The following is a 16,710-nucleotide window of genomic DNA, read 5'->3' as shown; positions in this document are numbered from 1 at the left end:
GAACGGAAGACCTCAATGGTCATGTAAAAGCTCTGATAAATAAGAAGGCGACAACCCATTTAAGATTTAAAAAACAATTAATACAATTTTAAATTCAAACCTGAAGCAAACAGGAAGCCAGTGAAGTGTGGACAAAATGTGGATAGCGAGGGTGTTTCTTTTCCAAGTTTCTCCAATGTTTTTTTTTTTTTTTACTCCTTATCCATACACCTCTACACAAGAACAACAAGCAGGAGATAAACTGTGTTGTAAAACCTATTTTCTAAGGTGATTAGTTTACTGTCTTATCAGTGCAGGATAACCAGTCACCGCTGTTTTTGAAGAATATGCATGGGCCACAGCATTTGATGGAAACCTATGATTATTATTTTTCTCAAAATTTAAATTAGTTACACCAATATAGTACTATAACTTAAAACGGATGGAAATTCAGTAACTGTACAATGAACCCTGTATTTATAGTACAATTCATTATGGTTCATAATTAAGCATATTTCATAACAAGCGTGCTGTTGTTTCATTTGAATGAATGAACGAATGAACGAATGAATGAATGAATGAATGAATGAATGAATGAATGCATGAATGAATGAATGAATGAATGAATGAATGAATGAAAAAAACATCAATGCTTATGTCTGAGTCACATCACTGCCGTGCTGACATTTAGACCAACACGGTTGCGAGTGTGATGTTGCTTTTATAAGTTAATTCACAAGACATTTTATTTGAGTAACTTACATTTAAACACAATATTGCCATTTACTTTGTCTATTTTTTCTCCACCAACAAAAAAAGGTTTCAAACGAAGGCAAAGCAGAATGACCTGTGTGTGTCTCTGTGGTGTTTTGTTACTCAACGAATCAGTATTTTTCAATCAATTGGTTGAGTGAATGATTCAATAAATGCACTTGTTGGGTGCTTCACAATTGGAAAGCTGGGCACAGGCTGGGCAAAGGCTGCCAATTCATCAAGCTCTAAAGGATGTCTCAATTTAAAGGATCTTTGAAGACTGACTATAGTTTCTCATCCTCCAGCAGCATGATTTGTTTCACACACACACACACACACACACACACACACACACACACACACACACACACACACACACACACACACACACACACACACACACACAAGCTTTCATTGCTATCCTTGTGAGGACATTCCATAGGCGTAATGGTTTTTATACTGTACAAACTGTATATTCTATCCCCTTACACTGCCCCTATCCCTAAACCTACCCATCACAGGAGACATTCTGCATTTTTACATTTTCAAAAATATATAATTTAGTATGTTTATTAACCCATTCCCCTCATGGGGACCGCTGGCTGGTCCCCAAAATGGAGGTGATCTCAGGTTTTACTATCCTTGTGGGGACATTATGGTTCCCACAATGTAATGTATACCAAGTACACACACACACACACACACACACACACACACACACACACACACACACACACACACACACACACACGCACGCACGCACGCACGCACGCACGCACGCACGCACGCACGCACGCACACGCACGCAGGCACGCACGCACGCACACACACACACACACACACACACACACAATTAGCAGGGTATTGGTGCATCTTGGCTCAAAAAAGAATTAGCAGAAAATTAATCGGCACTAAGCTTTTCAAATTTAAGCATGTAATGCAAGGCAAAAATAATAATAATAAAATAGCCTACAATACACTAATATACAGAATGACAGACAGCCAAGCAGTTACAGGGCCCAGGCAAACATTGATGTTTGTGTTCTTCCCCCCATAAAGCATTATAAACACCTTTTCTCTTGTGTTTGTTTCTCTCACTTTCCCATAATGCACATGGACTATGCAACACTCAGCAAAACCTTGTTTATCATCAAATCTCTCTTTCCCCTCCTCTTCATCCATCCATCCCTCCCTCCCCGTCTCTGTCTTTAAATCCTGCTGCTCTTTAATGGTGGGAGACAGAGTGCCTGTGGTTGGCCCGTGTGCACGAGGGTAGTATTACGTAAGCATCGGAGGATGAAAACCTGCATCTAGTGAGAGAGAGAGAGAGAGAGAGAGAGAGAGAGAGAGGAGAGAGAGAGAGAGAGAGAGAGAGAGAGAGAGAGAGAGAGAGAGAGATTAACAGGATCAGGCCTCACAGTCTCACAGTGTGACAGAAGAGCAGTTCTGTGTACATGATAGTGTGTACGCCTGGGTACACGTCACAACACCAACACTCCCCCGTTCTCTGGATCTGCTCATTGTGCCACAGGACTGCAGCAGAACTTTCTGGCCCATTCATTTGTTGTACATCTGACTCCTACGCTGAGTTTGGGCTGAATCTGGACCTGACTTGACAAGTGAGTATAGCTGTATGTGATCTGTGGAGTATTTACACTGTAAAAAAATATAGTTGGTTTAACTTAAAAAAGTAAGTAACCTGGTTACCTTAAAATTTGAAGTTCATTGAAATTAAAAAAAGAGATTATTTTGAAGGAGTTTCAATTTATTATGTTATCTGAACCACATACATTATCTTGATTTGATCAAAGAATTTTTTTTTTGATAACAAATCATGTAAATAATATTTCAGTATATTACAGTGTAGTGTTTTGAGGGGAAATTACTGCAATTGGGTCATGTTACAGAGAAAACCCAAAGTTGTTTTGAACTGTGTGTATTCAGAGATCTTGTGCACGTGGTGATGAAACTACTGCCATACAGTATGTCACTTTTATGATGTGATAGTGATTGTACATGTGTACATGTGCATTTCCTGAAAATAGTTGTATTCTGTGTCAGATTCATATATTCATTCGAGCATTTGGTCATAGGACCACCCCAAATGCGATTGTTTTAGGGTTTTGTTTTTTAGGGTTTTTAGGGTTGCTGCAACATTTCAGCACAACATATATCAGTGCAAAATCAGTTATTGGCCGATATATGTTGAAATTGGATATATGTTGGCTAGTATTGAATATTACATTTTCCGTCTATTTTTATATTTAGATTACATTTATTGTCATATAACACTCATTTAAAGTGCATCTTTTAAAAACACTGTTTAAATTAAATCTAAAAAAATAATCAAAATGAAAATCCATTTTTATACTGTGCATATACAGTAACATTGTGATGCTTAAATTCCCTTGTAGATTTTAAAATGACCAACTTTAGTCTTTTATTCATTTTTATTTGTGAAAAATTCTATTGAATTGAAATATCAGCCATTTATTGGTTATTGGCCACAACATAAAAATAATTATTGGCTTATCAGTTTAATGGAGGTAATTTGAATATTGTGCAACACAATTTTTTGTCCACGTGTGTTTGTGTGAGAGAGAGTGTGAGCGTGTGTATACACGTGCATGATTGTTTCAGGGAGGAAGACAGTGGAACACAAACTGTGTGTACACTGGCATATTAACAATGTATTTTTTTGCACAAGGACTGTGTGACCTTTGGTCAGCTGTTTGGTGCGGAACTGTGCAAACTAGATTATTTGTTCTTGCCGCTTTAAGGACTTATCAGCAGCATTTAAATAAGAAGACAAATGTTTGCAAAAAAAATAGAAACTTTAGAAAGGAGGCCATGTGTACTTACATGTGGTCATACTCATTGAACAATCAAAACAAAATACCACTTGTGTGATAATATATCTGATTGGATATCTTGAATGGTCGAGCAACTACAGATCAATTGCATTTTGTTATCATCAACTCATTCATCATTCAACCCTAGAGAGGATAAAACACCCTGTACAGAGTTCAGTGTTGTTTAATATGTACAAAACAAACAAACAAAGAAGAAGACCACCAACTTTGAACACTGCCCAGCAAGAAATAGTTGTCATTTCACCGTCTAGGTTAACTATAGACCATAGTCTGGCTATATGGCTATATAACCCACTTCTAGAATTTGGTTACATGTCGTGTTTGCCAAAATAATTAGCGAGATGTATGATATTCCATCATGTAAGCAAAGTCAAAAGTGATTGCAAGGTGTTTGGTTTAATTTCTTTGACATGTTCTAGATGACTATATTCTTGGGCTATGGTTAGACGTCTATTAAATTTTCACTGGCAGCCCAAATTTTGCCTTGTTTAAGCCTGGACATCAGGGCTGTGTTTGGACGGCCATTAGACGTCTTTTAAACACAAAATTGCTTGCTGGGTGTCCACTTAACGCTCATCAAAGGATGATGGGATAGTTTTTACTTGACAGGGAGATAACAGTGCTCACATTCACGGGGAGCCAGTTACAGTGTCTGAAGGCTCTGTGTGTTTGATAAATCAAGTTTAAACAAAACAAAACAAAACAAAACAACTGATAGCCCCTCCCCCTCCGCTATATTAATAAAGCTGCTACAGTCGAGTGCATGAGGTGTCCAACATTCCACTCGTTTTTTCGGTTAATTAATTGCATAATCTGGGTATTTAAAGTTGAATTTTTTTTATTAGGAATTTTCAGTGTGAACAGACTGCTCACACTACTTATACTACAAAACAGCATAGAATAGTGAAGAAGTATGTGAATTGGGACACACTTCTAATGTTGTGTAGAATTATATTATATATGTGTATATTCTTATTATTGTTAATATATGTGTGTTTTCAGTTTTAGTTTAACCATGTCTATATTGACTTTGGAGGTTGACATCAGCTCAGATTGTATATTGATAAAGTTGTGCATTTGTGTTTGTATTGCTTGAGCTGGCCTCATCTGCCCTAATGGCAGAATATTTGCACTGCTTAGAATGCAAAGACAAAGAACATCTACCGGAGCTCTAATGGACAAACAGAGCAAGAAGTGTTAGTCAGGTGGAAGGAGAGGTGAAGGAATAGACTGAAAGGAGAGCAGTAGAGAGCAACAAAAGGGCCCAAAAAAGCTCTGCTGATGTATGGTTCTATTTAGATTGTGTACGGAGGCGGCGGAGCATGTTGATTTTACCCAGCTTGGCCTTTTAGGGCAGCGTTCAGAGTAATTTAACGCTAACTGAGCAATTTTGGAAGGCACCAAGAGGCTGATAATTATATTTTCTCTGTAATTTCCCCTTGTGAAGCCATCAGTGATTAGGTGTGCCACAGCCGTCTGAATTATGGTTTAGTATGAAAAAAAAAATTTTCCTTTCCAAAGAGAAAAGAATGGAAGCAGCTAATATAGCAACACTCTTAAAAATAAAGGAGGGGAGGTTTAAAGAACCATTGTTGGTTCCCCAAAGAACATTTCAGTAAAATGTTCTTAAAAGAACAATCATTCTCTTAGTGTGAAGATATATTTTTTTATTTTTAAAAAAAACCTTGGTGCATAATTACATGCAACTAACCCTAAACCAAACCGTACACTTTAGTAAGTACATGTATGATTAATATTACATGTACAATGACACTGCAACAAGTACACCTTCAACAAAGTGACCAAAGCCTTTTGTGTAATGGAAATGATCTATGGATGTTAAAGGTTCTTTGCAGAACCATATGTCAATATATAATCTTTATTTTTAAGAGTTTAAATTAATTTCACTGCACTTGGTGTCACTAAAGTAAACAAAAAGAAGAGGTTGTTCATTGGATTTTCCCACATGATCAAAGTCCATGTTGACGCAGGAGTCTTGATGAAGGAACAACTAATGGCCCACTTACTCTTGTTCAAAGTTTGTTCGGTTTATGAGCTACTAACCTACTGAATCCTTCAGCCAATCACTGCTGTCTTTGACCTGTGACCAGTCAAAGCCCGTCATTGAGTTGCTCCCTATTTATTTACAAACATATAGTATATGGACTGCAGTGCACCTATCAACATGTATCTACTGATGCTTTCCAAGGCTTGTATAAATATATATTTTGCTATACTTACGGATTTTAACACCCAAACAAAGTTTGCAAAGAAAATGCAAACGTGTAAATATGCAATGTAAAGCTATTTAAAGGTTGGTGTGCTTACACTGCATACACAAGTGGGTGAATACAAAAATATTTTTTTTGGGTTTGAATATTATGTCTGCCATCTGTGATGGTGTAGGTGAGACAGGAATAGAGTAACAGTGAGATAAGTGTTAGCATTCCTGGGCGTAATTCATAGTTTTCTTCCCACTGCAACACACTCTAATACATTAGCACAGACACACTGGAACAGTTGTCTTAGACCAATCAGAGATGTATAAACGGGTAGATGAAAAATTTAATCTTCTGATGGCCCTCTGTAAATTATCACTCAGGATCTTTACTCTTAATTGTTCTGAATATATAAGTAATATATTGAGGGTGCCCATGTGAAATGAGATAAATAACGTTTTGGGTCTAATTTTCATTCAAAGCACTATAATGAATTCAGCTACCCAGTCAAACACACATATTTTAACAAGCACTCATGTCAATGCATAATCACACAGACACACTCTGAGAGCACAAGTAATTGCGAAAATAGCAAACTGCAGACTTTGCCAAGGTAAACTGACCCAATTTTGATCATGTGCATTTCCTCGGTTCAATGTAATACAAAGAGTAAATGTACATGGCGCAAGAGTAGAGGAAGATTAGAATGATTTTAAAATTACAGTCTTATTTATTATACAAAAGATAAACTTCGTTTTCATTTATAAAAATGGGACCTAGTGTGATCTGTTTTAGGTAAAGACATAAGTAGCTTTTGAAGAGAAACTGTTTACAACCACAAGATGGCAGCAGTCCCTTACTACAGGAAATTCAAAATAATAAAGTAAGCTAGATGAATAGTAGGTTATTATACATCTGCATTCATAGCCAGTGGAAAACGAAAGAGTTTTGAAATACATCACGTCTCATAAAACTTAACTGGACTGTTGTTTTGGTGTAGACAGTAAGACATCAGGAACCTATTCCGAAGCGTTTCATTCTTAGAGATAAATATTTGTACTCCTCCACTGTCTGTATTTTTTAAAGTACCGGTATACAATTTATGATGGATAACTAGATCCCGAGCAATTTGTTCATCTTTGTCTTTTCTGCTTGTATTTCTATAGGATGCTCCTGCATTTGGGAGGGTCCAGGGGGAAGATGGGCATCCTGCTCTTCAGGAGAGTGGGTTTGTTTAGTCGTTCTGCCCACTTGTCTCCCCAAAGCCTGGAGTATCGACCAATCAAAAAGGTCATGGTGGCAAACAGAGGTAATCCTGAGATTAAATATTTTGCAAACAAAAAAAAAAAAGTGAAAGTGAGAGTCTGATCCCTGGATTAGTGCTCTGAAAGTCTAAATACACACATGCCCAGGAGTGCTGCATTTTAAATTAAGTTTCAACATAATATAAAAATGATTTACTTGTTATTATTTACTCACCCTCTTGTCATTATTTACTCATCCTTGTGTTATTTATTCACCTGCTTGTCATTTCAAACCTGCATAATAATGCAGGTTTTTCGAACTTTTGGATGCAATACTCCAAATATTTCAGATTACAATCATGACAATCATAATAATCAGATTACAAAAATGAAAGGGTTAGTTCACCCAAAAATGAAATTTATGTAATTAATTACTCACCCTCATGTTGTTCCAAAGCCGTAAGACCTTCGTTCATCGTCGGAACACAAATTAAGATATGTTTGATGAAATCTGAGAGCTTTCTGACCCCCCACATAAACAGTAGGCTATAGACTGCAACATTATTACCACTTTTAAGGCCCAGAAAGGTAGTAAAGACATCGATAAAATAGCCCATGTTGACTACACATGTTCAAACTAAATGTTATGAAGGCACGAGAATACTTTTTTGCAAAAAAAAAAAAAAAAAAAAAAATGTATTCAACAATTTCTTCTCTTCCCAGTCAGTCTCTAACTGATCACGTTGTAAACACAGTGCAGTGCTTCCGGGTTCTACTGCCGACTCAGGAGTCGGGTTTTTTTGCACACATTTATCGATGTCTTTACTACCTTTCTGGTCCTCCTTGAAAGTGGTAATAACGTTGCATTTCATCAAAAAGATCTTCATAAGGTCTTACTGGTTTGGAACGACATGAGGGTGAGTAATTAATGACAGAAATTTCATTTTTGGGTGAACCCTAATTATTAATTTGATTATATTTTAAAATACGACTACCGTTAGATTTTATTGATTTTATGATTACATGTCATTATCACAATGACAGTACATTATTCAAAATTCATTGATTCTCCATACTATTTATTTTTTATATATTTCACATTTTCCTTTAAAAAAAAAAGTATTATAGACTGCTTACATTTTTCAGGTGAAGGTCTTCCAGGTTTGTGGATCATAGTCATGTACTGTAGGCACCTATCACTGAAAACTGAGAGCCACACAACATTTGATCACTTGATTTACAGAAATCATTTAACTTTTAAGTGTTTTCTCAACATTGCATATCTAATCAATTCCCGACGAACACATTAAATATTGTTTACATTTTCACTTAGAGAGTCATTTAACCATGTATTACTGTCTTATAGGCTTTCGTCTTTCAAACACATTAAAATGTACAAATTCACATTTCATATTATGCAATGCAGGGATTTAAACTTTTTTGTCAGCTGAACCTTTTTGATTAGATATTTTCTCTTTTTTGTTGTTGTTGTTGATTAAAGCAACACTAAAGAAAATGTTAAAATAATGTTTCCATAATCGTTTCAGCGGTTCATTAAGTAGTAAAAGGGTGAAAGGCACCTGCCTTCTCTTTGCGGTCCTGCATGGGAACTATATTCTCAGAAGGCGGAGCCTTCTACTTATTTATTATGATAGCATTGCTACTTCTGCGGAGTGATTTGGACGCAGCACATGAGAAGCCCCGTGGCGAGGAGCAGAGAGCTCCTATAGTATCCAGCTGCAGACCCGCAGCACCACCAGTTTCAGAACCCCAGCGCCAGAACCGGAAGTAAGGGGCGGAGCTTACGTTCTAACACCAGCGCCAGAACCGGAAGTGAGGTGCTTACGTTCTAAACCGAGTAACGCGTTTTGGAGCGTAATTTGCTTAGACACGAAACGGTATACTTTATACGTATGTTATAATGATACATTAAGGTACAGAAACATTGGGCTTCACCATATTTTTAATATCGTGGTCCGTTGTATGCATTTATATTTACTATGGTTATTTTTTATAATAATTTTTACAATGTATTTACCTACATATTGTAAATACAGTTGTTATGATAACACAATTATTTCTATTTGTATATAGGACAGTTAAGCTGTCATTTGTAACTATACAAGAATATAGAAACTATTTAGCTATTTTAGTAAAATGTTCTTATTAAAGTGGTACTACTTACAAGCAGGAGTATGTTGTTTGTGCACCACAAATTGACACTTACCAATCAGGTATTTCAAATAATTGTAAACTAGCATGATAGAAAATGCCACAAACTATTGTAAAGTGACACACACCATTGTTAAAGTAATTATGAAAACTGTCACCATTCAGAAGTGTGCTGGACCTTGACAGTGGCTTTTCACAATGCAGAGTAGTGTACATCTGTAGATCCTATATTATAATGTGGATACAGCAAGTCAAATATTTGAACAAAACATTCGGGAATCTCCAGAAGGAATGTATTTTAAATTAATTTGTAGTTATTGTAGACTAATCCCCAATGTTTAGTCAATGCAGCTTATAAAATGTATACACCTTTTTCAGTAAGCAGAGACAGAAAAGAGACTTAACAAATATGTAAGTTAAAGTAATGAATATTTAGAATAAAAAAGGAAAAATTACATAAAAGCAGATCATCATTCATTTAGCGCTGTGTTGTGGTTGCGCTGTGTCACGTGACAAGCAGTGACGCGTCACCTTGGAAACCATAAAGTGACAGATTCGAAATAACGGTCGCCTTGAAAAACTCACGCTGGGGGGTCAATTAGAATACTTTAAACTTACGTGTGAAAGGGTTAACATTCTTCAAATTAGTGAAAATTCTGTCATCGTTTACATGCTTGTCTCATTGTAAATAACTCCGCGCCTCACTTCCGGTTCTGGCGCTGGGGTTCTGGCACTGGGGTTCTGAAACTGGTGGTGCTGCGGGTCTGCAGCTGGATATATCTCGAGAGTTCGCTCAAAGTGTTGCGCTAATCACTCCGCCCAAGTAGCAGTGCTTCGCCTGTTCTTAGAATATAGTCCCGGTATGTATACGGTTTAGATGGCTGTCTCATGTGACCTTGTTATTTGTACACGCTGTGACTATACAAATCACAACATGTAAACAGGAAAATGTTGGCATTATTTATTTGGTCACTTATTGAGAGCAGTATGCTAGCTGTAGCCGTTTACCTCCAGTCTTGTGCTAACGTTAGGCAAGCGGTGGGTGCACGTGCGTCAGACAGAGTTACAGAGCACAGAGATGAAAAGGGTATGTATGGACTTATCTAACTCTGGGGGATACGGTGAATAAGCTAACGTCAATGTCCCAAAAAGGCGGCGTGTTTAACATTAATTACTGACTGCAGTAGGCTGCTGTCACTTTTTAAGACATGACCACAGTCTGACCTGACTCACGTGACGCGGATCTAACACACCCGATTTGAGGCTTATGAGGATCATGAGGATACTCACAGCACAGCAGGCATTATTTCTGACAATTTTGTAAGCGCAATAAAATATGCCAAGCTGTTTGTCTCTCTGTGCGCGTGCGCGCGCCTACTCGCACACGTAGATCCATTTTACAGACATAGCGCCAGCACCAATTTGAGTTGGATGCTGTATTAATTGCAGAAATTAAGGCGTTATTTTTGACAGCCACAATATAAATAAAGTTAAAAACTCACACGGGGCATTTTTCTCCCATATATTGAATTGTGGGGTCATTCTGCATTCTACTAGCTGTTAACTGTTACATCCGCAGTGAAAGTGTTTACTCTCAATGCGTGTTGACATGTCAGCTTACACATTGTTAAAACAACAATTACGATATTATAGTAATCATATCGCACACCCCTAAATTCAATTCAATTACATTGTTTTTCTCATTTTAAAATCCTCTGATATAGTACATGAACTACTATTTTAATTGTGCTTTTTGTTGTTGTTGTTGTTGTTGTTATTTGAGAAACTGACAGGCTCATTTTCAGGTGAACTGTAACGCAGCCAACCACAGTTTACATTTCACAAATTTAATTACATTTAAAAACAAAACAAAACAAAATAATTTGTTTTACTATTGTTTCTCTTCTCCCTTCAGGTGAAATAGCCATCCGTGTGTTTCGAGCATGCACAGAACTCGGTATCCGGACAGTGGCAATATATTCAGAGCAGGACACGGGGCAGATGCATAGACAGAAGGCAGATGAGGCTTACCTCATCGGCAGAGGCCTGTCCCCCGTTGGAGCCTATCTTCATATCCCTGACATAATCAAAGTGGCTAAGGTTAGACAGTTATATAGCTATCTGTCAGACTGTGATTCACCTCCTCTGTCACTCTCTGAATGACAGGCTGTCTGCATTGTGCAATAAGCGCATCTCTTCCAGTGCTTAGTATTCACATCAGCTCTTCTCTATATGGTGCTCAAATAGATCCATTCCTGTTTTTTGGAACGGTGTCAGAGATGCCAGCCAGATTCAGATCCTTTGGCGAACTCTCTCATTATGCCACAGGCAGCTCATCTCTCAAACCAGCAGCTTAGCCACCACAACAATACACTAATAATGCTTAAACACAAAGCAGTACACACGCACAACACCACACCATATTAAAACTGAACAAGCAGCCAACATCATCGTCTCTAACCTCAGCAGACGGCCTCAGAATAATTAGTCTTTCTCCAATGCAATTACCATGTTGCACACAGTCAGCCAACAGAGAGAGGGGCCTTTTCAAATTCTCTCTGATTGGGATTTTAATGAAATTAGTATTTTCCAGCATCAGAATAATTAGGCCTGACTGCTGTGCCATATACATATCCCTGGCTAATGTTTTTTCATTCTGCTCTCATTTCTCTCTGTCTTTCTATTTCTCATCCACTGTGTATTTCTCTCCCTCTCAGGAAAATAATGTGGATGCGATCCACCCTGGTTATGGCTTTTTATCAGAGCGCGCAGACTTTGCTCAAGCCTGTGCTGAAGCCGGGGTGAGATTCATTGGACCTTCCCCAGAGGTTGTGCGCAAGATGGGGGATAAAGTGGAAGCCCGTGCCCTGGCCATACAAGCAGGTACCTGATAAACTCTACCCCTGAGATCTCTTTCTACATAGGGGAGGGGGGTAAACAGCATATGTATACTTAGATATCGCATCCGTTGCTCTAGACACATCAATGCGTCCACCATATTGGAACAATCAACATGCTGTTCATCACTCATACTAACAAATCAAGGCTGTGCAGCCTATGGTTGTAATAACCGCCAGGCTATAAATTCCAGTTAAAATGGGATCACCTTTCACAGGTGACAATGTCTAAGCTTGTGTTGTGTTTTTCTGTAGCTATAACTCAAAATGCAATATCCATATGCAGAAATATCTAACATAATTCCAGTGAAAATCATCTGCTAAAGTCAACTTGAAAAGTCAGCTTGCTCTCAAAAGCTAGTCATTCCAAATCCGATTTTTGTGCATATTCGATTGAAATCCGATCAGATTTTGCAAGACATTTTGTGTGCTCAAAGTCAAGTGTGAAACCCTGGCATAAGACATCACATATACTGGTGTAACAATGTAACTGGCAGAAAGAGTCACTGCAAAATCCCCGCTTCTAATCCATCTGCGGAGCCATGACGGCAGTTTCCGACCAGCAGTCTGACATCCAATGGATGTTTAGGTACAGTTTATAGACTCAAGGACTATTGGTTAGGTTAGTGATGAAGACCGAGTCCGTTCTGCCCTAACTTCCGTACTGAGAATGGTGATTTGGCGCTGCTGGTCGGAAATTGAACAGTCAGATACAAACAGTAAAAATGTTCAGTGCTGTAGAACTAAATTCACAGCTCAGCAAATCAAATTGAATCAAACTGGGTCCATATAATAAACAATTTATGATGGTAAGAGAGAGAGTTTTCTTTTATGACGCTATGGCTGCTTTAACACTGCAAGGCATAAATCCAATCTTTTGTCACTTGTTTATTGCATCTGTTTATGTTCACTTCAGACACACAACCAGCTGTGTACATGAATACCTGTCAAGGCTGTCAGTCAGCATGATATAACCTTTGCTAATTCTTCACAGTTATTTAAATAAAAAATCAATTGTTCTTAATGTCCTTCCCTTATGATGAAAAGTGACCACAAAATGAGGCCTTAAAGGGTTAGTTCACCCAAAATTGAAAATAATGTCATTAATGACTCACCCTCATGTCGTTATAAGCCCGTAAGACCTCCGTTCATCTTCGGAACACAGTTTAAGATATTTTAGATTTAGTCCGAGAGCTTTCTGTCCCTCCATTGAAAATGTATGAACGGTATACTGTCCATGTCCAGAAAGGTAATAAAAACATCATCAAAGTAGTTCATGTGACATCAGTGTAACAACATTTACTATGTATAATACGTTTGTAAGGGTCAATTTAGCTCAAAGGAATTATGAATTAACTTATAGGGAATCTTCAAAAGAATCATTCATACGGCCGAGCAAATGACTCGTTCAGCGTTCATTTGAACGGGCCGTAACTGCAGCTCTGCAGCGGATATAAATATCCAAACTATAGTGAAAACACTATTTATTAGCAAGGTAACTTAGATCAGCAGTTTAAGACATTAAATTCGTAAGCACATAACACAAGAACAATTATCTTTCAAATATAAGCAAGACTTTATTGATTATTCTAACACATAAAACTAATATCTAACACAAACACACGCACACACACATTCATACGAGTTGCAGAAAGAGAGAGAGTGAGGAAAGAATGAGTTTTAAGAGCAAGGTGATGAAATCCCAAGTTTCTATATGCACTTATAAGACATGACCTGAACGAACCATCAATACTTAATTTAACCCTTCTATCGTTTCTTAGGCGGGTTATTCAATTTATATTAATGCACCAGTTCAGTTAAGAGTCTGGAGGTTACTTGCTTGTTTTTGCGTTCCTTTGGGGATTCCTTTTGTTGGCGTAAAAGGGGGTTTCCCGGGTTCGTTGATTGGCTGGCAGCTTCTCGTGGCTGGATAGATGTCTTGGGCGGCCAATCACGTGGTGTGTTGGCGGATGGATGGAAAGTCTTTGAAGTTGGAAGCGGGCTTCACAGTCGAATCGTTTAAACGAAACTTTGCAGCAAAACTTAACTTAGAACCGAGACTTTCAACGGGAAAGAAAAGAAAACTAAGAGACATAAAGAAAAGTGAGGCGAGTTTAGATGGCTTGACTGAAGCTGTTTAACCCATGTTCTTCTGATCTTGATTTGGGTTCTTTCGTCCGCTCGTCTAACGTTACATGGTTACTTGTCTGGAGGGAGTAAATCCGCTCTTCCGCTAACGGTCTTTTTCCTTCTACTCCTCCTTCCTTCTTTCTAAACTTCTTTCTTCCCTACTTCTGAATCTTTGTTCGGGTTTTAAGCTCAAATGTTTGTCCAGCCTCCTGGATGAGTTCTGACCAATGAGGCACTGTCTTTATTTGAGAGGTGGCATTTTCTTCACCTCACGTCGTAAATCATGCGTTATCTGTGATCTCTTTACTCTACAGAGTACAGAGGCCACAGTTTAGACATCATTACTATTATAAGAATACGAAACATTTTACACAGATTTCAATCAAGCCATCTTTTGAATTACGAACATATGATCGCACTGATAGGAAGCACGACACACTTTCATTCAAACATCTACTAGTTATAACCATTACATGACTTATATGATCTAAGCATAATAGACACACATATAGAGGTTGTAAACACAATATATAATTATGTAGTTGGATTATGTTTGGTAAGAAGTTCATCAAGAATTGTTTTGGGATGATTTTATGTAATTTTATATGTAAAGTCTTAGTCTCTGTGGGTTTTGAGGAGGTCGTTCAAAGGTCCTCAAAGAAAAGGAGGTCTGTTTTACATCCTTTGTCATTAATCTTGGTGGGTGCCAGAGCTGTGCCATCTCTGAACCAATCAGTCTTTCCCAAACTATCTAACTTGACAACGTTCTTCGTTGTTGGGCTCATCTCTTCAGGCCATAAATTCCTTACTGGGGGGTTTTCGTTGGCTATGGTAGACTGGCTGGAGCCGGGGTCTGGAGTGTTGAGTTCTGGGTGGAATTATGTTTGAACGAATCACCTGGAAGATTCATTTGTGTTTGGTTCGCCCTGAACGCTACATATAGTAAATGTTGTTACATCAGTGGGTTAGTTAGAAGTTTTTGAAGCATTGAAAATACTTTTTGGTCCAAAAATAACACAAAATAAGACTTTATTCAGCATTGTATTCTCTCCCGGGTCTGTTGTCAATCCGCGTTCAGGACTCCGCAGTGACGCTGCTGGCGTAAGGCGATGATGACGTGTTATCTGGTGCGCCCGAGCTTCGTTCACAGTCTGAGGGAGACGCACGCTATATTCAAGCTATTCTACATTGTTTGCGTGGATATAATTGTTTTAATGGTGCGTAAATGTGCATGTCGCGGATGAGACACTTTTACAGCGTGCGTCTCCCTCAGTCTATAAACGGTCTTACGGGCTTAGAACGACATGAGGGTCATTAATTACATTATTTTCATTTTTGGGTGAACTAACCCTTTAAGTGTACAACAAAACTTATATACTGTACTTGTATACTAGTCAGTGAGAGACTTTTTGTTTGTAGATTGATGTACAGTATCCTCATTTCTGCAAAATTTGCGATTGACAAAACAACTTAAAGGTGGTTAGCTGGTCTTTCCTGGTTTAATCTGATGTAGCTTGAAGTGTTGTTGTAGTATTTGAGACTGGTCTTGGTCTCAAGCCCATTTTTTTAAGGTCTTTGTTTTGTTTCGGTCTTGACCGGAGTATTGTCATGGTTTCAGACTTAGAGGACTCTGGATTTTATCTCAAGACCAAATGTGATGCGATGCCCCATTTAAATAGCTATGTAAATGTGTGTGTGTGTGAAGGTGTTCCAGTTGTTCCCGGAACAGGCGCTCCCATCTCGTCTCTTCAAGAGGCTCATGAGTTTGCCAAAACACATGACTTTCCCATCATCTTTAAAGCTGCATATGGAGGAGGAGGCCGTGGGATGAGGGTGGTCAGAAATTATGAGGTCAGTGAAGCTTCTGACCCATGAAGGAGTAAAAAAAAAAATGACTAGGGAATCAGAAAACCATCATACTGTATGTCACTGTGATGATAGCAGGCCAGCCATCTGAATATACAGAGTGCTACAACGCCACAGCGTTCACACTTATTACTTATTGCTGCCTCTACAAATTAAACTGGAAGAGGGGAAAATTATTTAAAATTGGACAAATTGCACACTTCACTTTTTCACTTTAGGGCTCAAAAACATTCTCGCTAGATCCACATAATCACTTTTTCCCATTTGAAAAGCACAAACCAGTAGTGCCCTGCTCCTCTTTGTCAGATAACTGTGATGTAATTCAAGCCTAGCCCACTAAGCCATGTCAATCACACCTGTTAATGGGCCTCATTTTCTGCTCATGTCTATACAGCATATAATGTTTATTTTATGTCAGTGGCTACTGCCTATTTTACGACTGCTTTCAATTGTGTTACTCTATTATAGATGCTTAATGTGCTCCACTTGGCATGTGGACATGCACATGTGACAATTACTACTCCAGGGTATAACTATATCACACGGACATTGATAGCCCTGCATAGTCAATTTACTG

At 38.2% G+C, this 16,710-nt stretch overlaps 1 protein-coding gene and 1 long non-coding RNA gene across 5 annotated transcripts in view; one reads left to right on the top strand and one right to left on the bottom strand.

The window, feature by feature from the left end:
- The first annotated feature begins 2,165 nt into the window (after positions 1-2,165).
- Positions 2,166-16,710, top strand: part of pcxb (pyruvate carboxylase b) — a 237,790-nt gene continuing 223,245 nt past the window's right edge. The window contains exons 1-5 of one of the 3 annotated variants that reach the window (XM_079588533.1): positions 2,166-2,351; positions 6,991-7,133; positions 11,156-11,340; positions 11,958-12,123; positions 15,973-16,118. In XM_079588533.1, coding sequence (XP_079444659.1) covers positions 6,992-7,133; positions 11,156-11,340; positions 11,958-12,123; positions 15,973-16,118 — 639 coding nt within the window. In that variant the 5' untranslated portion in view covers positions 2,166-2,351; position 6,991. Of the gene's footprint in view, positions 2,352-6,990; positions 7,134-8,738; positions 8,789-9,953; positions 10,328-11,155; positions 11,341-11,957; positions 12,124-15,972; positions 16,119-16,710 lie in introns of those variants that run through there. The other 2 variants (XM_079588534.1, XM_079588535.1) reach the window with 2 other exon arrangements.
- LOC306985896 lies at positions 7,006-11,388 on the bottom strand. Of its 2 annotated transcripts, none has more exons than XR_013794885.1 (3): positions 11,272-11,388; positions 8,206-8,274; positions 7,006-7,139 (listed from the first exon to the last, which is right to left on the bottom strand). It is a non-coding gene; the product is annotated as an uncharacterized lncRNA (long non-coding RNA). The 2 variants fall into 2 exon arrangements; XR_013794886.1 differs by lacking the exon at positions 11,272-11,388 and adding an exon at positions 10,531-10,603.

The sequence above is a fragment of the Phoxinus phoxinus genome, assembly GCF_949152265.1.
Source record: "Phoxinus phoxinus genome assembly, chromosome: 2".
Taxonomy (NCBI): domain Eukaryota; kingdom Metazoa; phylum Chordata; class Actinopteri; order Cypriniformes; family Leuciscidae; genus Phoxinus; species Phoxinus phoxinus.
Note: the sequence above shows the minus strand (reverse complement) of the source record. Positions and strands in the feature narration are given on the sequence as shown.